The sequence below is a fragment of the Motacilla alba genome, chromosome 7, assembly GCF_015832195.1.
Source record: "Motacilla alba alba isolate MOTALB_02 chromosome 7, Motacilla_alba_V1.0_pri, whole genome shotgun sequence".
Classification (NCBI taxonomy): domain Eukaryota; kingdom Metazoa; phylum Chordata; class Aves; order Passeriformes; family Motacillidae; genus Motacilla; species Motacilla alba.
Window position 1 is genome coordinate 9608852 of NC_052022.1, and position 23672 is coordinate 9632523.

Consider the following 23672-nt stretch of genomic DNA (forward strand, 5'->3'; position numbering starts at 1 on the left):
CTGAGCTCTTTACCTGTGGCTGGGCCCTTAAATGAGCTGACGCCAGAAGAGAAAGGCACTTTCCCTTAGGCTTAGCAGCAAGTGGCAGCAGCAACAGAAGTGGCAATGAGACGCTCTGTGTTCTTTGCTGTGTGCCTCGGCCTGGTGCTGAGCCTTTTGAAAGGTAAGAACCACTATCTTCTGTTTTGGGATTTATCAAGGCAGCTATTATGTGGCAGTGAATGGATTTTCTAGTACTTTTCAGCAGCTGTTGAGAAGCCAGCTGTGATACACAATTCAGCGTGTCTAGATTTTGATTAATTAATGATGAAAGATGTCGCTGTGAGCCAAGGGCTTTCCTTGTTCGAAGAACAATGGAAAATCACTGGTGCTTATGATTAACCTAATTCAGTCTATTCCAAGAGCAGTTTTCAGAACTTTTATACTAAACCCAGGTAATTCAAGCTCTGTTACAGTCATAACAAAAGGTGCAACTGTTCCACCTCAGTACCTTTTTGGCCAGAGGCTCCTTAACCAACCAGTCTGGAAAGCAGCTCCCTCTGAGCCGGCTCACTGAGCTTTTGTTCTTTCCTTTTGAAATAAATGAATGGAAACATCACCACCAGCTTTCAAGAGGGTTGCACCATAGTCTGTTCAAACTAAAGGTGTCATTCCTTAAGCCACTTAGTACCTTTTCTGGCGTTGTGCCAAAGTTGGCAGTTGTGGGCCAGAGCCTACAGCTAAACTTGCCTTTTCCTGATACTCAGTGAGAGGTATGAGGGGATGAAGACATTAGCAGAAGTAAACCATCTCTATGAAGAGTTTTGTAGCAGCTTGAACTCCTGTGAGAGTACTGGAACTCCTAGCTAATACAAAGATAAAATTGCAAAGTTATCAGCCAAATTAAGACCTGCTAAGATTGCAACTGGTGGCAGACAGTGTCTCTGCTGACTACTGTGAATGAACAGATGTATTTCCAGCAACATCTACAGTGTGCTACAGACCAGTTTTCAGCTGTAAATGATAAACATAGAAGTCTTCAAGATTGTCTGTTGGTTAGTTTCCTGGTTGGAGGCTTGTAGGTAATAGCAAGATGTGAAAATTCTTGTGCCAAGTCTTACTGAAAGCAATACCTGTTTTTCACTTGATCTGACTTTGCATCAGGATAGATCTGCCCTGAAGCGTTTTTCATTCTAAGCAAACATTGTAAAAGCTTTGCAGGATGTGTCCATTTGAATAATACTGGCAAAGGCCCTTCCCTGCTCAGCAGCCAGATGTCTCTGCTGTTGTATATCCTTGGTGGTAACATCCATTTCTTTATCACAGTGGTAATGCCCAAGCCCATTAACACATCCTGTTTCCATACATAGAAGGTTAGATCTAGGCACACAGAGCCATAAATTAGCTACCTTTGCTCAGCTTACCTTTGTCAAGTCCATCCACAAGGTTCAATTGCAGCTCATGCACTCTGCTGGCACCGTGGATGCTGTTCTTCCTGAGTCCAAAGGGTACTCCTGGACGATGGTTAGCCAGAGCCTCCCAGCTCTAGCAGCTGTAAAAAAAGCTAGCTCTGTAACACGTTGCTGTTCCAACATCCATTGCCTGTGGCCAGCAGAGATTCATATTATCACTGTTATCGGAAAAATACCCATTTATACTAACTTGGGAACAAATAATGCTGTTTATAGAACTCAATGAGCAGTGGAGGCAAGAGACCTGGCCACAACTGCTCGTGTTCCCCATCGCCTAGAGGAGGCTAATGGATTACTTGTCTTTTGCATGTGCCTTTTCTATGTGAGATACATTGTCAATCAGAAAGTGTAAAAAATTTTCCTCACTTTGGATTTTCAAAGCCCTGTAAAGCTCCAGAAAAATGGGGTCTATTTTTCAAATGTCTGCTGGGATGGGTAGACTGTGATAGTGACATGGATTTTAGCCACAAATACATTAGTCCTTCAGCTGCATGCTTTTAATGCTTTAGATAAAATTATGCTTGCAATAGCATTCATGCAGAGTAAATAAGTTTATTCTTAACTTGTAAATTAATGATTAATTAATAATAGTTAATGATAATAATTAGCTGATTCAGATTAAAGTTAGATTATGTGATGCAACCTTGCCATTTGTCAGTATCACACATTTATCAGCAAGGTTGGTTTCTTATTTGTTCTTCTTACATCTATGAAAAACAAAACAAACAAACCCCTCAAACCAGAACTCATTCTTTTTATGAAGAATTGAGAATGACATAGGTTAAATAAAGCAAAACCCAACAACTTAAAAATAAATAACTAGAATATTTTGGTAGAATAAAAGCAATAACAAAGGCTGAAACCAAAGATTGAGGAAGTAGTTTCACCAATTGGCTGGTATCAAGCAGGGTTCCTTTATTCAGAAATAATGATGACAGGGAAGGAATAGAAAGACAAAAAAACAGTGTAAACTGTCAGAAATGCATAGAGCTGTAGTCCAGCAAAAGAAGGACTTGATACTCCAGATGATGCTGTAGCAGAAGAAGCATTCCTGGAATAGAAATAGCCTGCCGTCAATATCCGCAGGAACCTGTTACAGCACAGCACCAAGCCTGGGGCTGACAAAAGGCAGGGTAATACTGCCCTGAGGTGTGGCTGCTCAGCCCCACACACTGGTCCTCCCAGACATGTTTGCTCATCAATTGTCCTGTGTGCAAAGAGTTCCCTAGTGCTGCCATCTCTTTTCTTTTCCCTCCATCAGAAGCCCCTGCTGAAACATCTGCTGGCACAACAGTGACACCAAGCTCAATACCTACAGGTAAGGAGCCAAACCCTCAGACAGCCCCTTCTGGGAACAGTCCCAGGGAGCTCTGCAGCCCCCACAGAGATTTCCCTGAATTCCTCTCCCAGGGGAGAAAAATGTGCCCAGATCAAGGCTGTGAATACCCTCCACAAATCCTACTTTCCCTGCTGCTCTTTGCTGCAAGGAAGAAGCAATGGGGAAGAGTTGAGGAGGCGACGGTTTTTGTGCTTGGAAACTTTACCTCCTGCATCAGGCCTGGATAGAAGGGGATCCCTGTAGAGATGCCCAGGGGAATCCTCTGACCAGATCCTGCAGGGACCTGTGACTGGGGCTGGTTACCACTGGAAGTGACAGCTTTGGCTGACACAGCAGTGGCCATAAAGCAGGGAACACTACAGTGTGTGTAAGGTTCTTGTATTCAAGTGCTGCCCTTAGGGGACGGGGTCATGGACACAGCAGGTGACAGAGGCATCTGAGCCAGGGAGAGCCAAGAGGCTGGGCAAGGGTGCTCAGGGCTCTGACTGCTCAACCCCACAAGCCTCCACTGCACTTTCCTGCTCAGCATTTGTCCTACACACAGAGAATTGCCCAGGGATTTTGAAAAGACAATGCTAGGCAGTGCTGCCATGTCTCTTCTCTTTCCCTTTTCAGGAAACAGTACTGATACAGAAACAGCTAGTGAGTCACCAGCTGTGACACCCTCAGAACGTGCAGGTAAGGTGAAAAGATTTCATACATCCCCTTCTGGGGACAGCTTGCAGCACCCAGGTTCCAGGGAGCACTGCAGATACCCAAGCAGGGGGGGGTTGCCCTGCCTGGGTTTCTCTGGGTTCTTCTCCCATTGGGGACAAAGTTACCCAAGTCCATGATGTGAAAAAGTTCCACTCTTCCACCTTTTCCCTACTGATCTTTGTTGTAAAGCAAATGTGTTGGAGAACATTAGAGCAGGCTGCTCTTTCCATGCTTGCTGCCTTTGCCTGTTACACCATACCTGGCTCCAAGGTGATCCATACACAGAGTAGCCCAGGGCAGGGATCTGTTCCCAGGCCCTGCAGGGAGTTGTTCCTGAGGCCGTTGGAGCATGGGCAGGGAGGGATTTGGGGCACAGCCCAGCAGGGAGAGTCCAGGGGCCATGGCTATTGACCATGGGGCAGACCATGCCTGTCGTCCTCCACTCCCAGCTTGATGCTGCGGAGCCCAAACCAGAATGGTCAAAGCTTCTGCTGGGAGCACCTTGGGGAGCGTCAGCTTACTCAGTCCCTCAGCTCCTCCTCCATGGTGGGCTTGCATGAGCACATCACTCCTGCCAGCAGGCCACCTCCCCATCATGATGGCCCAGTACTGGGAAAGACTTTGTGCCTCTGGCTTCCACCCACGTGAGCCTGTGCCGAAGGCCACCATGGGGATTGCTGATGTGCCGGCTGTGCCCAGTCTGATGGCATCCCCCGAGTTCCTGTGGCTGCTGTGGGCTTCCTTGGGCAGGCAAAGGGGTCTTTGCTGCATAGAGACACGTGGGTGCCTGTGGCTGAGAACGCTGCAACTGGGGAGCACAGCTGGGTTGCAGGCCATGCACTGCCTCTCTGGGATGTGCTCGAGTCCTGCCATTGGGGACATCAGATGACACAGGCATCTGAGCCATGGAGAGCTAAGAGGCTGGGCAAGGGCACTCAGGGCTTTGCTCAGGCAAACAAAGATCTATGGCACTTTCCTGCTCAGCACTTGTCCTACACACACAGAATTGCCCAAGGCTTTCTGAACAATGCTAGGCAGTGCTGCCATGTCTCTTCTCTTCCCTTATTCAGGAAACGGTACTGACAGTGGAACAGAACCTGACCCACCAGAGGTGAAACCCACAGAACCTTCAGGTAAGGAGAAAAGCTTTCAGCCTTCCCCTTCTGGGGAATGCTTGCAGTACCCAAGCTTCAGGGAACACTGCAGATACCCAAGCAGGGAGGAGTTGCCCTGCCTGGGTTTCTCAGAGTTCTTCTCCCCCTGGAGACAAAGTAACCCAGACCATGATCTTGAAAACTCTTCCACTCTTCCATCTTTCTCTACTGGGCTTTGTTCCAAAGCAAATGTGTTGGAGAACATTAGAGCAGGCTGCTCATTGTATGCTCGCTGCCTGTGCCTCCTGTGCCATTGGGAGTGGGTTGCAGGGTACAAGTTGATCCATGCAAAGAGAAGCCCAGGCCCTGCAGGGATTTGCTCCTGAGGCTGTTGGAGCAGGGGCAGGGAGGGATTTGGGGCACAGCCCGGCAGGGAGAGTCCAGGGGCCATGGCTATTGAGCATGGGGCAGACCGTGCCTGTCGTCCTCCACTCCCAGCTTGATGCTGGGGAGCCCAAACCAGAAGGGTCAAAGCTCCTGCCGGGATCACTCTGAGGAGGGGCAGCCTACTCTGTCCCTCAGCTCCTCCTCCATGGTGGGCTTGCATGAGCACATCTCTCCTGCCAGCAGGCCACCTCCCCATCATGATGGCCCAGTACTGGGAAAGACTTTGTGCCTCTGGCTTCCACCCACGTGCGCCTGTGCCGAAGGCCACCATGGGGATTGCTGATGTGCCGGCTGTGCCCAGTCTGATGGCATCCCCCGAGTTCCTGTGGCTGCTGTGGGCTTCCTTGGGCAGGCAAAGGGGTCTTTGCTGCATAGAGACACGTGGGTGCCTGTGGCTGAGAACGCTGCAACTGGGGAGCACAGCTGGGTTGCAGGCCATGCACTGCCTCTCTGGGATGTGCTCGAGTCCTGCCATTGGGGACATCAGATGACACAGGCATCTGAGCCATGGAGAGCTAAGAGGCTGGGCAAGGGCACTCAGGGCTTTGCTCAGGCAAACAAAGATCTATGGCACTTTCCTGCTCAGCACTTTTCCTATACACACAGAATTGCCCAAGGCTTTCTGAACAATGCTAGGCAGTGCTGCCATGTCTCTTCTCTTCCCTTATTCAGGAAACGGTACTGACAGTGGAACAGAACCTGACCCACCAGAGGTGAAACCCACAGAACCTTCAGGTAAGGAGAAAAGCTTTCAGCCTTCCCCTTCTGGGGAATGCTTGCAGTACCCAAGCTTCAGGGAGCACTGCAGATACCCAAGCGGGGAGGAGTTGCCCTGCCTGGGTTTCTCAGAGTTCTTCTCCCGCTGGAGACAAAGTAACCCAGACCATGATCTTGAAAACTCTTCCACTCTTCCATCTTTCTCTACTGGGCTTTGTTCCAAAGCAAATGTGTTGGAGAACATTAGAGCAGGCTGCTCATTGTATGCTCGCTGCCTGTGCCTCCTGTGCCATTGGGAGTGGGTTGCAGGGTACAAGTTGATCCATGCAAAGAGAAGCCCAGGCCCTGCAGGGATTTGCTCCTGAGGCTGTTGGAGCAGGGGCAGGGAGGGATTTGGGGCACAGCCCGGCAGGGAGAGTCCAGGGGCCATGGCTATTGAGCATGGGGCAGACCGTGCCTGTCGTCCTCCACTCCCAGCTTGATGCTGGGGAGCCCAAACCAGAATGGTCAAAGCTCCTGCCGGGATCACTCTGAGGAGGGGCAGCCTACTCTGTCCCTCAGCTCCTCCTCCATGGTGGGCTTGCATGAGCACATCTCTCCTGCCAGCAGACCACCTCCCCATCATGATGGCCCAGTACTGGGAAAGACTTTGTGCCTCTGGCTTCCACCCACGTGCGCCTGTGCCGAAGGCCACCATGGGGATTGCTGATGTGCTGGCTGTGCCCAGTCTGATGGCATCCCCCGAGTTCCTGTGGCTGCTGTGGGCTTCCTTGGGCAGGCAAAGGGGTCTTTGCTGCATAGAGACACGTGGGTGCCTGTGGCTGAGAACGCTGCAACTGGGGAGCACAGCTGGGTTGCAGGCCATGCACTGCCTCTCTGGGATGTGCTCGAGTCCTGCCATTGGGGACATCAGATGACACAGGCATCTGAGCCATGGAGAGCTAAAAGGCGGGGAAGGGCACTCAGGGCTTTGCTCAGGCAAACAAAGATCTATGGCACTTTCCTGCTCAGCACTTGTCCTACACACACAGAATTGCCCAAGGCTTTCTGAACAATGCTAGGCAGTGCTGCCATGTCTCTTCTCTTCCCTTATTCAGGAAACGGTACTGGTAATGGAACAGAACCTGACCCACCAGAGGTGAAACCCACAGAACCTTCAGGTAAGGAGAAAAGCTTTCAGCCTTCCCCTTCTGGGGAATGCTTGCAGTACCCAAGCTTCAGGGAGCACTGCAGATACCCAAGCGGGGAGGAGTTGCCCTGCCTGGGTTTCTCAGAGTTCTTCTCCCCCTGGAGACAAAGTAACCCAGACCATGATCTTGAAAACTCTTCCACTCTTCCATCTTTCTCTACTGGGCTTTGTTCCAAAGCAATGTGTTGGAGAACTTTAGAGCAGGCTGCTCATTGTATGCTTGCTGCCTGTGCCTCCTGTGCCATTGGGAGTGGGTTGCAGGGTACAAGTTGATCCATGCAAAGAGAAGCCCAGGCCCTGCAGGGATTTGCTCCTGAGGCTGTTGGAGCAGGGGCAGGGAGGGATTTGGGGCACAGCCCGGCAGGGAGAGTCCAGGGGCCATGGCTGGGGATCACGGGGCAGACCGTGCCTGTCGTCCTCCACTCCCAGCTTGATGCTGGGGAGCCCAAACCAGAATGGTCAAAGCTCCTGCCGGGATCACTCTGAGGAGGGGCAGCCTACTCTGTCCCTCAGCTCCTCCTCCATGGTGGGCTTGCATGAGCACATCTCTCCTGCCAGCAGGCCACCTCCCCATCATGATGGCCCAGTACTGGGAAAGACTTTGTGCCTCTGGCTTCCACCCACGTGCGCCTGTGCCGAAGGCCACCATGGGGATTGCTGATGTGCCGGCTGTGCCCAGTCTGATGGCATCCCCCGAGTTCCTGTGGCTGCTGTGGGCTTCCTTGGGCAGGCAAAGGGGTCTTTGCTGCATAGAGACACGTGGGTGCCTGTGGCTGAGAACGCTGCAACTGGGGAGCACAGCTGGGTTGCAGGCCATGCACTGCCTCTCTGGGATGTGCTCGAGTCCTGCCATTGGGGACATCAGATGACACAGGCATCTGAGCCAGGGAGAGCTAAGAGGCTGGGCAAGGGCACTCAGGGCTTTGCTCAGGCAAACAAAGATCTATGGCACTTTCCTGCTCAGCACTTGTCCTACACACACAGAATTGCCCAAGGCTTTCTGAACAATGCTAGGCAGTGCTGCCATGTCTCTTCTCTTCCCTTATTCAGGAAACGGTACTGACAGTGGAACAGAACCTGACCCACCAGAGGTGAAACCCACAGAACCTTCAGGTAAGGAGAAAAGCTTTCAGCCTTCCCCTTCTGGGGAATGCTTGCAGTACCCAAGCTTCAGGGAGCACTGCAGATACCCAAGCAGGGAGGAGTTGCCCTGCCTGGGTTTCTCAGAGTTCTTCTCCCTCTGGAGACAAAGTAACCCAGACCATGATCTTGAAAACTCTTCCACTCTTCCATCTTTCTCTACTGGGCTTTGTTCCAAAGCAAATGTGTTGGAGAACATTAGAGCAGGCTGCTCATTGTATGCTCGCTGCCTGTGCCTCCTGTGCCATTGGGAGTGGGTTGCAGGGTACAAGTTGATCCATGCAAAGAGAAGCCCAGGCCCTGCAGGGATTTGCTCCTGAGGCTGTTGGAGCAGGGGCAGGGAGGGATTTGGGGCACAGCCCGGCAGGGAGAGTCCAGGGGCCATGGCTATTGACCATGGGGCAGACCGTGCCTGTCGTCCTCCACTCCCAGCTTGATGCTGGGGAGCCCAAACCAGAAGGGTCAAAGCTCCTGCCGGGATCACTCTGAGGAGGGGCAGCCTACTCTGTCCCTCAGCTCTTCCTCCATGGTGGGCTTGCATGAGCACATCTCTCCTGCCAGCAGACCACCTCCCCATCACGATGGCCCAGTACTGGGAAAGACTTTGTGCCTCTGGCTTCCACCCACGTGTGCCTGTGCCGAAGGCCACCATGGGGATTGCTGATGTGCTGGCTGTGCCCAGTCTGATGGCATCCCCCGAGTTCCTGTGGCTGCTGTGGGCTTCCTTGGGCAGGCAAAGGGGTCTTTGCTGCATAGAGACACGTGGGTGCCTGTGGCTGAGAACGCTGCAACTGGGGAGCACAGCTGGGTTGCAGGCCATGCACTGCCTCTCTGGGATGTGCTCGAGTCCTGCCATTGGGGACATCAGATGACACAGGCATCTGAGCCATGGAGAGCTAAGAGGCTGGGCAAGGGCACTCAGGGCTTTGCTCAGGCAAACAAAGATCTATGGCACTTTCCTGCTCAGCACTTTTCCTATACACACAGAATTGCCCAAGGCTTTCTGAACAATGCTAGGCAGTGCTGCCATGTCTCTTCTCTTCCCTTATTCAGGAAACGGTACTGGTAATGGAACAAAACCTGACCCACCAGTGGTGGAACCCACAGAACCTTCAGGTAAGGAGAAAAGCTTTCAGCCTTCCCCTTCTGGGGAATGCTTGCAGTACCCAAGCTTCAGGGAGCACTGCAGATACCCAAGCAGGGAGGAGTTGCCCTGCCTGGGTTTCTCAGAGTTCTTCTCCCGCTGGAGACAAAGTAACCCAGACCATGATCTTGAAAACTCTTCCACTCTTCCATCTTTCTCTACTGGGCTTTGTTCCAAAGCAAATGTGTTGGAGAACATTAGAGCAGGCTGCTCATTGTATGCTCGCTGCCTGTGCCTCCTGTGCCATTGGGAGTGGGTTGCAGGGTACAAGTTGATCCATGCAAAGAGAAGCCCAGGCCCTGCAGGGATTTGCTCCTGAGGCTGTTGGAGCAGGGGCAGGGAGGGATTTGGGGCACAGCCCGGCAGGGAGAGTCCAGGGGCCATGGCTATTGAGCATGGGGCAGACCGTGCCTGTCGTCCTCCACTCCCAGCTTGATGCTGGGGAGCCCAAACCAGAATGGTCAAAGCTCCTGCCGGGATCACTCTGAGGAGGGGCAGCCTACTCTGTCCCTCAGCTCCTCCTCCATGGTGGGCTTGCATGAGCACATCACTCCTGCCAGCAGGCCACCTCCCCATCATGATGGCCCAGTACTGGGAAAGACTTTGTGCCTCTGGCTTCCACCCACGTGCGCCTGTGCCGAAGGCCACCATGGGGATTGCTGATGTGCTGGCTGTGCCCAGTCTGATGGCATCCCCCGAGTTCCTGTGGCTGCTGTGGGCTTCCTTGGGCAGGCAAAGGGGTCTTTGCTGCATAGAGACACGTGGGTGCCTGTGGCTGAGAACGCTGCAACTGGGGAGCACAGCTGGGTTGCAGGCCATGCACTGCCTCTCTGGGATGTGCTCGAGTCCTGCCATTGGGGACATCAGATGACACAGGCATCTGAGCCAGGGAGAGCTAAGAGGCTGGGCAAGGGCACTCAGGGCTTTGCTCAGGCAAACAAAGATCTATGGCACTTTCCTGCTCAGCACTTGTCCTACACACACAGAATTGCCCAAGGCTTTCTGAACAATGCTAGGCAGTGCTGCCATGTCTCTTCTCTTCCCTTATTCAGGAAACGGTACTGACAGTGGAACAGAACCTGACCCACCAGAGGTGAAACCCACAGAACCTTCAGGTAAGGAGAAAAGCTTTCAGCCTTCCCCTTCTGGGGAATGCTTGCAGTACCCAAGCTTCAGGGAGCACTGCAGATACCCAAGCGGGGAGGAGTTGCCCTGCCTGGGTTTCTCAGAGTTCTTCTCCCGCTGGAGACAAAGTAACCCAGACCATGATCTTGAAAACTCTTCCACTCTTCCATCTTTCTCTACTGGGCTTTGTTCCAAAGCAAATGTGTTGGAGAACATTAGAGCAGGCTGCTCATTGTATGCTCGCTGCCTGTGCCTCCTGTGCCATTGGGAGTGGGTTGCAGGGTACAAGTTGATCCATGCAAAGAGAAGCCCAGGCCCTGCAGGGATTTGCTCCTGAGGCTGTTGGAGCAGGGGCAGGGAGGGATTTGGGGCACAGCCCGGCAGGGAGAGTCCAGGGGCCATGGCTATTGAGCATGGGGCAGACCGTGCCTGTCGTCCTCCACTCCCAGCTTGATGCTGGGGAGCCCAAACCAGAATGGTCAAAGCTCCTGCCGGGATCACTCTGAGGAGGGGCAGCCTACTCTGTCCCTCAGCTCCTCCTCCATGGTGGGCTTGCATGAGCACATCTCTCCTGCCAGCAGGCCACCTCCCCATCATGATGGCCCAGTACTGGGAAAGACTTTGTGCCTCTGGCTTCCACCCACGTGCGCCTGTGCCGAAGGCCACCATGGGGATTGCTGATGTGCCGGCTGTGCCCAGTCTGATGGCATCCCCCGAGTCCCTGTGGCTGCTGTGGGCTTCCTTGGGCAGGCAAAGGGGTCTTTGCTGCATAGAGACACGTGGATGCCTGTGGCTGAGAACGCTGCAACTGGGGAGCACAGCTGGGTTGCAGGCCATGCACTGCCACTCTGGGATGTGCTCAAGTCCTGCCATTGGGGACATCAGATGACGCAGGCATCTGAGCCAGGGAGAGCTAAAAGGCAGGGAAGGGCACTCAGGGCTTTGCTCAGGCAAACAAAGATCTATGGCACTTTCCTGCTCAGCACTTGTCCTACACACACAGAATTGCCCAAGGCTTTCTGAACAATGCTAGGCAGTGCTGCCATGTCTCTTCTCTTCCCTTATTCAGGAAACGGTACTGGTAATGGAACAAAACCTGACCCACCAGTGGTGGAACCCACAGAACCTTCAGGTAAGGAGAAAAGCTTTCAGCCTTCCCCTTCTGGGGAATGCTTGCAGTACCCAAGCTTCAGGGAGCACTGCAGATACCCAAGCGGGGAGGAGTTGCCCTGCCTGGGTTTCTCAGAGTTCTTCTCCCCCTGGAGACAAAGTAACCCAGACCATGATCTTGAAAACTCTTCCACTCTTCCATCTTTCTCTACTGGGCTTTGTTCCAAAGCAAATGTGTTGGAGAACATTAGAGCAGGCTGCTCATTGTATGCTCGCTGCCTGTGCCTCCTGTGCCATTGGGAGTGGGTTGCAGGGTACAAGTTGATCCATGCAAAGAGAAGCCCAGGCCCTGCAGGGATTTGCTCCTGAGGCTGTTGGAGCAGGGGCAGGGAGGGATTTGGGGCACAGCCCGGCAGGGAGAGTCCAGGGGCCATGGCTATTGAGCATGGGGCAGACCGTGCCTGTCGTCCTCCACTCCCAGCTTGATGCTGGGGAGCCCAAACCAGAAGGGTCAAAGCTCCTGCCGGGATCACTCTGAGGAGGGGCAGCCTACTCTGTCCCTCAGCTCCTCCTCCATGGTGGGCTTGCATGAGCACATCTCTCCTGCCAGCAGGCCACCTCCCCATCATGACGGCTCAGTACTGGGAAAGACTTTGTGCCTCTGGCTTCCACCCACGTGCGCCTGTGCCGAAGGCCACCATGGGGATTGCTGATGTGCCGGCTGTGCCCAGTCTGATGGCATCCCCCGAGTTCCTGTGGCTGCTGTGGGCTTCCTTGGGCAGGCAAAGGGGTCTTTGCTGCATAGAGACACGTGGGTGCCTGTGGCTGAGAACGCTGCAACTGGGGAGCACAGCTGGGTTGCAGGCCATGCACTGCCTCTCTGGGATGTGCTCGAGTCCTGCCATTGGGGACATCAGATGACACAGGCATCTGAGCCATGGAGAGCTAAGAGGCTGGGCAAGGGCACTCAGGGCTTTGCTCAGGCAAACAAAGATCTATGGCACTTTCCTGCTCAGCACTTTTCCTATACACACAGAATTGCCCAAGGCTTTCTGAAGAATGCTAGGCAGTGCTGCCATGTCTCTTCTCTTCCCTTATTCAGGAAACGGTACTGGTAATGGAACAAAACCTGACCCACCAGTGGTGGAACCCACAGAACCTTCAGGTAAGGAGAAAAGCTTTCAGCCTTCCCCTTCTGGGGAATGCTTGCAGTACCCAAGCTTCAGGGAGCACTGCAGATACCCAAGCAGGGAGGAGTTGCCCTGCCTGGGTTTCTCAGAGTTCTTCTCCCCCTGGAGACAAAGTAACCCAGACCATGATCTTGAAAACTCTTCCACTCTTCCATCTTTCTCTACTGGGCTTTGTTCCAAAGCAAATGTGTTGGAGAACATTAGAGCAGGCTGCTCATTGTAAGATCGCTGCCTGTGCCTCCTGTGCCATTGGGAGTGGGTTGCAGGGTACAAGTTGATCCATGCAAAGAGAAGCCCAGGCCCTGCAGGGATTTGCTCCTGAGGCTGTTGGAGCAGGGGCAGGGAGGGATTTGGGGCACAGCCCGGCAGGGAGAGTCCAGGGGCCATGGCTATTGACCATGGGGCAGACCGTGCCTGTCGTCCTCCACTCCCAGCTTGATGCTGGGGAGCCCAAACCAGAATGGTCAAAGCTCCTGCCGGGATCACTCTGAGGAGGGGCAGCCTACTCTGTCCCTCAGCTCCTCCTCCATGGTGGGCTTGCATGAGCACATCTCTCCTGCCAGCAGGCCACCTCCCCATCATGATGGCCCAGTACTGGGAAAGACTTTGTGCCTCTGGCTTCCACCCACGTGCGCCTGTGCCGAAGGCCACCATGGGGATTGCTGATGTGCTGGCTGTGCCCAGTCTGATGGCATCCCCCGAGTCCCTGTGGCTGCTGTGGGCTTCCTTGGGCAGGCAAAGGGGTCTTTGCTGCATAGAGACACGTGGGTGCCTGTGGCTGAGAACGCTGCAACTGGGGAGCACAGCTGGGTTGCAGGCCATGCACTGCCACTCTGGGATGTGCTCAAGTCCTGCCATTGGGGACATCAGATGACGCAGGCATCTGAGCCAGGGAGAGCTAAAAGGCAGGGAAGGGCACTCAGGGCTTTGCTCAGGCAAACAAAGATCTATGGCACTTTCCTGCTCAGCACTTGTCCTACACACACAGAATTGCCCAAGGCTTTCTGAACAATGCTAGGCAGTGCTGCCATGTCTCTTCTCTTCCCTTATTCAGGAAACGGTACTGGTAATGGAACAAAACCTGACCCACCAGTGGTGGAACCCACAGAACCTTCAGGTAAGGAGAAAAGCTTTCAGCCTTCCCCTTCTGGGGAATGCTTGCAGTACCCAAGCTTCAGGGAGCACTGCAGATACCCAAGCAGGGAGGAGTTGCCCTGCCTGGGTTTCTCAGAGTTCTTCTCCCTCTGGAGACAAAGTAACCCAGACCATGATCTTGAAAACTCTTCCACTCTTCCATCTTTCTCTACTGGGCTTTGTTCCAAAGCAAATGTGTTGGAGAACATTAGAGCAGGCTGCTCATTGTATGCTCGCTGCCTGTGCCTCCTGTGCCATTGGGAGTGGGTTGCAGGGTACAAGTTGATCCATGCAAAGAGAAGCCCAGGCCCTGCAGGGATTTGCTCCTGAGGCTGTTGGAGCAGGGGCAGGGAGGGATTTGGGGCACAGCCCGGCAGGGAGAGTCCAGGGGCCATGGCTATTGAGCATGGGGCAGACCGTGCCTGTCGTCCTCCACTCCCAGCTTGATGCTGGGGAGCCCAAACCAGAAGGGTCAAAGCTCCTGCCGGGATCACTCTGAGGAGGGGCAGCCTACTCTGTCCCTCAGCTCCTCCTCCATGGTGGGCTTGCATGAGCACATCTCTCCTGCCAGCAGGCCACCTCCCCATCATGATGGCCCAGTACTGGGAAAGACTTTGTGCCTCTGGCTTCCACCCACGTGTGCCTGTGCCGAAGGCCACCATGGGGATTGCTGATGTGCCGGCTGTGCCCAGTCTGATGGCATCCCCCGAGTTCCTGTGGCTGCTGTGGGCTTCCTTGGGCAGGCAAAGGGGTCTTTGCTGCATAGAGACACGTGGGTGCCTGTGGCTGAGAACGCTGCAACTGGGGAGCACAGCTGGGTTGCAGGCCATGCACTGCCTCTCTGGGATGTGCTCGAGTCCTGCCATTGGGGACATCAGATGACACAGGCATCTGAGCCATGGAGAGCTAAGAGGCTGGGCAAGGGCACTCAGGGCTTTGCTCAGGCAAACAAAGATCTATGGCACTTTCCTGCTCAGCACTTTTCCTATACACACAGAATTGCCCAAGGCTTTCTGAAGAATGCTAGGCAGTGCTGCCATGTCTCTTCTCTTCCCTTATTCAGGAAACGGTACTGGTAATGGAACAAAACCTGACCCACCAGTGGTGGAACCCACAGAACCTTCAGGTAAGGAGAAAAGCTTTCAGTCTTCCCCTTCTGGGGAATGCTTGCAGTACCCAAGCTTCAGGGAGCACTGCAGATACCCAAGCGGGGAGGAGTTGCCCTGCCTGGGTTTCTCAGAGTTCTTCTCCCCCTGGAGACAAAGTAACCCAGACCATGATCTTGAAAACTCTTCCACTCTTCCATCTTTCTCTACTGGGCTTTGTTCCAAAGCAAATGTGTTGGAGAACATTAGAGCAGGCTGCTCATTGTATGCTCGCTGCCTGTGCCTCCTGTGCCATTGGGAGTGGGTTGCAGGGTACAAGTTGATCCATGCAAAGAGAAGCCCAGGCCCTGCAGGGATTTGCTCCTGAGGCTGTTGGAGCAGGGGCAGGGAGGGATTTGGGGCACAGCCCGGCAGGGAGAGTCCAGGGGCCATGGCTATTGACCATGGGGCAGACCGTGCCTGTCGTCCTCCACTCCCAGCTTGATGCTGGGGAGCCCAAACCAGAAGGGTCAAAGCTCCTGCCGGGATCACTCTGAGGAGGGGCAGCCTACTCTGTCCCTCAGCTCCTCCTCCATGGTGGGCTTGCATGAGCACATCTCTCCTGCCAGCAGGCCACCTCCCCATCATGATGGCCCAGTACTGGGAAAGACTTTGTGCCTCTGGCTTCCACCCACGTGCGCCTGTGCCGAAGGCCACCATGGGGATTGCTGATGTGCCGGCTGTGCCCAGTCTGATGGCATCCCCCGAGTTCCTGTGGCTGCTGTGGGCTTCCTTGGGCAGGCAAAGGGGTCTTTGCTGCATAGAGACACGTGGGTGCCTGTGGCTGAGAACGCTGCAACTGGGGAGCACAGCTGGGTTGCAGGCCATGCACTGCCTCTCTGGGATGTGCTCGAGTCCTGCCATTGGGGACATCAGATGACACAGGCATCTGAGCCATGGAGAGCTAAGAGGCTGGGCAAGGGCACTCAGGGCTTTGCTCAGGCAAACAAAGATCTATGGCACTTTCCTGCTCAGCACTTGTCCTACACACACAGAATTGCCCAAGGCTTTCTGAACAATGCTAGGCAGTGCTGCCATGTCTCTTCTCTTCCCTTATTCAGGAAACGGTACTGGTAATGGAACAAAACCTGACCCACCAGTGGTGGAACCCACAGAACCTTCAGGTAAGGAGAAAAGCTTTCAGCCTTCCCCTTCTGGGGAATGCTTGCAGTACCCAAGCTTCAGGGAGCACTGCAGATACCCAAGCAGGGAGGAGTTGCCCTGCCTGGGTTTCTCAGAGTTCTTCTCCCCCTGGAGACAAAGTAACCCAGACCATGATCTTGAAAACTCTTCCACTCTTCCATCTTTCTCTACTGGGCTTTGTTCCAAAGCAAATGTGTTGGAGAACATTAGAGCAGGCTGCTCATTGTATGCTCGCTGCCTGTGCCTCCTGTGCCATTGGGAGTGGGTTGCAGGGTACAAGTTGATCCATGCAAAGAGAAGCCCAGGCCCTGCAGGGATTTGCTCCTGAGGCTGTTGGAGCAGGGGCAGGGAGGGATTTGGGGCACAGCCCGGCAGGGAGAGTCCAGGGGCCATGGCTATTGAGCATGGGGCAGACCGTGCCTGTCGTCCTCCACTCCCAGCTTGATGCTGGGGAGCCCAAACCAGAAGGGTCAAAGCTCCTGCCGGGATCACTCTGAGGAGGGGCAGCCTACTCTGTCCCTCAGCTCCTCCTCCATGGTGGGCTTGCATGAGCACATCTCTCCTGCCAGCAGGCCACCTCCCCATCATGATGGCCCAGTACTGGGAAAGACTTTGTGCCTCTGGCTTCCACCCACGTGTGCCTGTGCCGAAGGCCACCATGGGGATTGCTGATGTGCCGGCTGTGCCCAGTCTGATGGCATCCCCCGAGTTCCTGTGGCTGCTGTGGGCTTCCTTGGGCAGGCAAAGGGGTCTTTGCTGCATAGAGACACGTGGGTGCCTGTGGCTGAGAACGCTGCAACTGGGGAGCACAGCTGGGTTGCAGGCCATGCACTGCCTCTCTGGGATGTGCTCGAGTCCTGCCATTGGGGACATCAGATGACACAGGCATCTGAGCCATGGAGAGCTAAGAGGCTGGGCAAGGGCACTCAGGGCTTTGCTCAGGCAAACAAAGATCTATGGCACTTTCCTGCTCAGCACTTTTCCTATACACACAGAATTGCCCAAGGCTTTCTGAAGAATGCTAGGCAGTGCTGCCATGTCTCTTCTCTTCCCTTATTCAGGAAACGGTACTGGTAATGGAACAAAACCTGACCCACCAGTGGTGGAACCCACAGAACCTTCAGGTAAGGAGAAAAGCTTTCAGCCTTCCCCTTCTGGGGAATGCTTGCAGTACCCAAGCTTCAGGGAGCACTGCAGATACCCAAGCAGGGAGGAGTTGCCCTGCCTGGGTTTCTCAGAGTTCTTCTCCCCCTGGAGACAAAGTAACCCAGACCATGATCTTGAAAACTCTTCCACTCTTCCATCTTTCTCTACTGGGCTTTGTTCCAAAGCAAATGTGTTGGAGAACATTAGAGCAGGCTGCTCATTGTATGCTCGCTGCCTGTGCCTCCTGTGCCATTGGGAGTGGGTTGCAGGGTACAAGTTGATCCATGCAAAGAGAAGCCCAGGCCCTGCAGGGATTTGCTCCTGAGGCTGTTGGGGCAGGGGCAGGGAGGGATTTGGGGCACAGCCCGGCAGGGAGAGTCCAGGGGCCATGGCTATTGACCATGGGGCAGACTGTGCCTGTCGTCCTCCACTCCCAGCTTGATGCTGGGGAGCCCAAACCAGAATGGTCAAAGCTCCTGCCGGGATCACTCTGAGGAGGGGCAGCCTACTCTGTCCCTCAGCTCCTCCTCCATGGTGGGCTTGCATGAGCACATCTCTCCTGCCAGCAGACCACCTCCCCATCATGATGGCCCAGTACTGGGAAAGACTTTGTGCCTCTGGCTTCCACCCACGTGCGCCTGTGCCGAAGGCCACCATGGGGATTGCTGATGTGCTGGCTGTGCCCAGTCTGATGGCATCCCCCGAGTCCCTGTGGCTGCTGTGGGCTTCCTTGGGCAGGCAAAGGGGTCTTTGCTGCATAGAGACACGTGGGTGCCTGTGGCTGAGAACGCTGCAACTGGGGAGCACAGCTGGGTTGCAGGCCATGCACTGCCTCTCTGAGATGTGCTCGAGTCCTGCCATTGGGGACATCAGATGACACAGGCATCTGAGCCATGGAGAGCTAAGAGGCTGGGCAAGGGCACTCAGGGCTTTGCTCAGGCAAACAAAGATCTATGACACTTTCCTGCTCAGCACTTGTCCTACACACACAGAATTGCCCAAGGCTTTCTGAAGAATGCTAGGCAGTGCTGCCATGTCTCTTCTCTTCCCTTATTCAGGAAACGGTACTGGTAATGGAACAAAACCTGACCCACCAGTGGTGGAACCCACAGAACCTTCAGGTAAGGAGAAAAGCTTTCAGCCTTCCCCTTCTGGGGAATGCTTGCAGTACCCAAGCTTCAGGGAGCACTGCAGATACCCAAGCAGGGAGGAGTTGCCCTGCCTGGGTTTCTCAGAGTTCTTCTCCCCCTGGAGACAAAGTAACCCAGACCATGATCTTGAAAACTCTTCCACTCTTCCATCTTTTCCCTACTGATCGTTGTTGTAAAGCAAATGTGTTGGGGAACATTAGAGCAGGGTGCTCTTTCCATGCTTGCTGGCTTTGTCTCTCACTGCAGGCCTGGGTACAAGGTGATCCATGCAAAGCGAAGCCCGGGGCAGGGATCTGTTCCCAGGCCCTTCAGGGAGTTGTTCCTAAGGCTGTTGGAGCATGGGCAGGGAGGGATCTGGGGCACAGCCCGGCAGGGAGAGTCCAGGGGCCATGGCTGGGGATCACGGGGCAGACCATGCCTGTCGTTCTCCAGTCCCAGCTTGATGCGTTTTGAATGGACGGTGCCAGGCAGTGCTGCCATGTGTCTTCTCTTCTGTTCTTCAGGTAACAGTACTGTAAATGGCACAGATCCCGATGCCACCTCAACACCTACAGGTAAAAAGCAAAAATGCTCATGCAGCATCTTCTAGCGACAGTTTGGAGTAACCCAGTCCCACGGAGCTGTGTAGCCCCCTCAGACATGCGGGTGTTCCCCTGCCTGGGTTTCCAAGTTCCTCTTCCAGAAGAGACTAAGCTGACCAGATGTTGGCTGTGAATATCCTGCACTCTTCCCTCTTCTCCTGTTGGCCTTTGCTGCAGGGAGAATGTGTTGGGAAGGATTTAAGGAGGCTTCATTTTTCGTTCTAGGTGCCTTTGCCTCCTTCAGCAACAGGGATACAACAGGATCCCTGCAAAGAGGTGCCCAGGCCAGCCTGAGCTGGCTCTGCAGGGAGCCGTGCCTGAGGCTGTTGGAGCTGGGGCTCGCCCTGGCGTGGGGCTGGGGCCAGGAGTTGTGTTGGGGGGACAGTGCATGTGTCTGTCTCGGAGCTCTCCATACCCCACCGTTTTCCATCCCAGTAGGGCCTTCCAGTGTAGGCAAAGTGTCCCCATTTAATGCTGTATCTTCCCACCACTCTTCCCTGAGGGCCTTTGCTGCAAGTGGAATGTGTTTGGAGGAGTTCACAATTGTTGTAGCACTGTGCTTGGGATCTTTTTCATCAGGAAAAAAAAAATTGGCTTCATTAGGTTCTCTGGAAAAAATATTTGGATATGAACCTCATAGGAAATGAAAATTCATTGAGTGTTTTTGCTTTTTGTTTTTTTGGGTATGAATGAGGTATGAGGTGTTTTATTTTCCCCCCCATATCACAGAAAATGTCTCATCCATGAGACTGCACTTGTGAAGTGTGAAAAACAAGGCAGAGTGAAAACCAGAATTTGATATCTTGAAAGAGGACTGTAATTGCCTTCCTATATATAAGATGTATAGAAATATAAATTTTAATTACTTATTAACCACTTAAATTATGTATAGATATAAAATACATACTCTAAAACCTTACAGAATATATATAATTGCTTTGAGAAAATATACTATTATGATTTGCTCTGGAGTCCTCATTTTATTGATGTGTCTGCAGTAAAGGACTGTGCTATGACACTGTCATAATAAGGCAGGTTTGGACCAGTGCAGCATTAAAGACACACAGGCTGTTGCAGTTTATCTTTTTTTAACAGTCACTGCTTTTGCCAAGCCTTTGTATACCTTCTTTCTCTGATTTGCTTTTAGCTGTATTAAGTGGAGTTGAACTGTGAATGCTCAGTATGACAGATAATGAATTTCAGCCATACTTTGTGTCCTCACTGTGGTATCCTGCTGGATTGTGTAGGGAAAACAGTTACTATACATTAAACAAGCAAGATATATAGATGTATGCTCTGCAATTGCATCTATAGTCTCTAAAACATACCTGGTAGATTCCCTTACTAGAAGTATATATGACCTATTCAATATATGAATGACTTTATATATGAACTGGCTATTGCAGAAATTCACAGAAACCCTAATGTCAATATCTTTCATCTTGGTGTTAGTGGACTTCTGCCATGGAGATCCTTGCAGAACAAGTTCAGCTACATGTGTTTCCTTACAAAGCAGTTATATGTGTGTGTGCCAATATGGATACTACTACACCAATGAGAATTGTTACAAAGGTGAGTTGCAGAAGGGCGTCGATGCTTTTATTTACCTACTCAGGTGAATTTTGCTTCCCATGTAGCTTGTAGTCATGTTATAATTGAAAACACAATCAGTCTGGGAAAGGGACTGCTGAGTGATTTCTTGCTTTGCAGGCAGCCACTCCTACAATGACTTAGATTGCAATCTTGCAAAACAGTGACAGCCAAGGAGGTTAATATTCCAGGAAAAGAAAGTGAATTCTCTGTCAGGGGTGCAGGAGATTAAAATGAGTGAAAAGCAGGAAAAAAATGCAAGTGTAAACCTGACATTGATATTAATGACAATGATTTTAAAAGGACCAAACTTATGAAGACCTGTGAACAACCAGATTGATTTTCCCCATTGCTAAACACTCATCCGAGTCCTGCGGAAATGCATCTCTGAAATGCTTCTGAAGGCCAAGAGAGTGAGAAAATAGGGCTTCTTGTTTAAGGATCAGCAAGCAGGATTCTCAAATTTACTTGTGAGGCTTAAGAAGCAGGTTGATTCTGAATTACTTTCTCTGTAAACCACAGTGAACCACATTAGCTGCTTAATAGCTGCAAATTTGGAGTACTTAATATACATTCTTTTCTCACTAAATTCTGTAACACCTAGCAAAAAGTCTTGTAGCTTCAGGCCATGCTGGCAGTTTAATGTTACTCAGTTTCATAAACAGGACAGATTGGTTGGGCCCGGGATCCTGCCTTCTTCCCTGGCAGCCAAAATACATCCCCCATTGTGACTGAATTGATTTGTCCTCTACTCATCCCTGTTGTATATGAAAAATAGCACTGATTTATTTTCTGCATTGTATTTCCCCATCCCTAAAAGCTGGAGAACTCTAAGGTGAAACTGGGCTTTCTTGAATGCTTTCTAATTTACACTCTCTGTTCTCATTCCAGGGAAAATATACCCAGTCAGCATTGCAGTGAACGCATCTTACAGTGAAAATCTTCAAATTGCAAATTCCACAGAGTTTCAAGAACTGTTGAACAACGTAACAGAATTTGTGAGTGACAATGGTTTTTCCCCCCATATATTTAAAGCTATAGTGGATGTCATGCAGACAGAGAGGACACTCTCTTTTATGTGGGGCCTAGAAAAGTTCCTCTCTATGAGAGATCTACTCCTTTCAAAGAATGCTTCACATTAGTTTAGACCTATTAATGAAATACTTGAACTTTGCCCTCAGATGAGCACATGCACAGCTCTTGCTGAAGTGAAGGGAATCCCTGAAGGAATATCTGCATTTTTAGTAACACTTCTGTTCTGGGGAGTTCTCACATACATTTCTCTGCATCTTTCACCATTCCCTCTCCAGAAACAATGGGGCTGAGTGAAGCTTTCCAGCCTGTTGAGTTTCTGATCTCCACTGTTTGCTGAAGGCTCAATAATACTCAGTGATATGAGTAAAAATGAACAGATTAAATTTTTTTGAAAGAAAATTGTTTGTTCTACACAGCACAAACTTTTCCAAATGTCTGTCCAGCTGTGTCTAAATACCAAATAATAACCCTCTTGCATAAGTCTGCCAGTATTAGTATTTTAATGTTATTAGTGAAATGGATACTGCACATTTTTTTATAATTCTATGATTATACATAAAATCTGGTAATAGATTTCCTGGAGAAATAAGATGATCAGTTTAATTTATACTGCCATGTTGAAACAAGTGGATTTGCTTATTTCTCTTTCTGGCAGTAAGGAAGAATATATATGCAACTTTACCAGATAGCTGATTAAAAAATATTCACGATATTAATCAGGAATGATCAAAAATGGTTATCAATTTCTGCATATTATTATACTGCTTACTATGAATGTTGTCTCAGAAAGTGACCAAAAGTTGTTCCTCCAGAATGTTAAAAAATATTTTCTCAATTTTTTTGTCCAGCATTTTTTCATGAAATGGCTACAGAAGAGCATCACATGCAGGACTAAAATAGATACATAATAGAATGCAAAAGTGAAAATAGCATAGAAAATAATTTGAATTTTATTACAAAGAAAGAGAGAGAGTTAATCTTTCATTTCAGTTGAATTAGACATCCTCTTCTCATGGTGCCTCCTGCTTTTGTGGCAGTTGAAGGCAGCTGCCTCCATTGGTTGTTCCCTGCTTCACACAGCATGAGGGAGAGCAGTGATTTTTCTTCTAATCCTGTTCAGCTTCCAACACTTTCATGAGTGCTTCTTCCCACAAAATCGACCCTGATGATCCCACTTCACTGCCTCTCAGGGACATGTGCCATCTGTGAGGAGGTCCACTTCTCCCTCTTCCCCCTACTTGTACACAGATGGTGCTGTGGAGACACCCTCCTAAGCCATGAGTTTGCAAAGGGGTATCTGTAGCTGTCAGCCAGTTAACCCACTGCCCTCCCATCAATATTCTACAGCCCCACTCCACTGTTCCTCTTCTGCAATACCTTGCCTGGTGGATTTAACACATCACCTTGCTTTATTTGTGCTTGTAGTAGCATATTCTGTATAAAATCTTTACTGCTGAAGCCTCAGTGGTTCATGTGATTTTGGTCTATGTTTCTGCTTGCCTTGAACTCAAATTTCTTTCTCTTTTATAGTTTAGGGAGGCCTTCAAACATCTATCAGGCTATACAGAAACTGTCATCAGGAAAATTCAGTAAGTTTGCTGGTTTGTTTTTTGCATAGTACATACTTCCACATACCTCATTTTAATCTGTTTCCCGTGAAGTTCTCAGTTCAATAAAAGATATGGGATGAGTTCAGCTCAGAATGCTTCCCCATAAAGGAGGGATGCTGGCCCCGTTTTTACCCCAGTATTTCCATGAAATGGGCAGGCTGAGGCAGCTCCACACTGTGTGTCCTGCTTCTAGCTCCATGTAGGATGCAGCACTGTGTAGCTAGCAGTCCCTGTGATGTCTGACATGTCTGAAACTCAGTTAACAGAAACAGTTAACTCCGAGTTCCTGTGACCATGGGGAGTGCTACCTAGCTTGGAGTCCCAGTTTAATTAAAATACCCTCGTTACAGAAGGCATAGCAAATGCATTTTATTGTGCATTTGTTGGTGTCTCCTGATGGCAGGTTGAGCAAAGATGCTACTGAATGGGTTGTGGTGTAGCTGTGGACATAGGTCCCTTGCTGGTCTAAGTAGACCCTGTGAGATGTCTCTTTTT

At 51.4% G+C, this 23672-nt stretch overlaps 1 protein-coding gene across 13 annotated transcripts in view; it reads left to right on the forward strand.

The window, feature by feature from the left end:
• Positions 1–23672, forward strand: part of MUC13 (mucin 13, cell surface associated) — a 31363-nt gene continuing 7691 nt past the window's right edge. The window contains exons 1-20 of one of the 13 annotated variants that reach the window (XM_038143328.1): positions 5–163; positions 2713–2769; positions 3406–3468; positions 4557–4619; positions 5700–5762; positions 6842–6904; positions 7984–8046; positions 9127–9189; positions 10270–10332; positions 11412–11474; positions 12555–12617; positions 13697–13759; positions 14840–14902; positions 15983–16045; positions 17126–17188; positions 18269–18331; positions 18865–18915; positions 20395–20514; positions 21424–21530; positions 23098–23156. In XM_038143328.1, coding sequence (XP_037999256.1) covers positions 106–163; positions 2713–2769; positions 3406–3468; positions 4557–4619; positions 5700–5762; positions 6842–6904; positions 7984–8046; positions 9127–9189; positions 10270–10332; positions 11412–11474; positions 12555–12617; positions 13697–13759; positions 14840–14902; positions 15983–16045; positions 17126–17188; positions 18269–18331; positions 18865–18915; positions 20395–20514; positions 21424–21530; positions 23098–23156 — 1334 coding nt within the window. In that variant the 5' untranslated portion in view covers positions 5–105. Of the gene's footprint in view, positions 164–2712; positions 2770–3405; positions 3469–4556; positions 4620–5699; positions 5763–6841; positions 6905–7983; positions 8047–9126; positions 9190–10269; positions 10333–11411; positions 11475–12554; positions 12618–13696; positions 13760–14839; positions 14903–15982; positions 16046–17125; positions 17189–18268; positions 18332–18864; positions 18916–20394; positions 20515–21423; positions 21531–23097; positions 23157–23672 lie in introns of all 13 variants that reach the window. The other 12 variants (XM_038143334.1, XM_038143332.1, XM_038143331.1 and 9 more) reach the window with 12 other exon arrangements.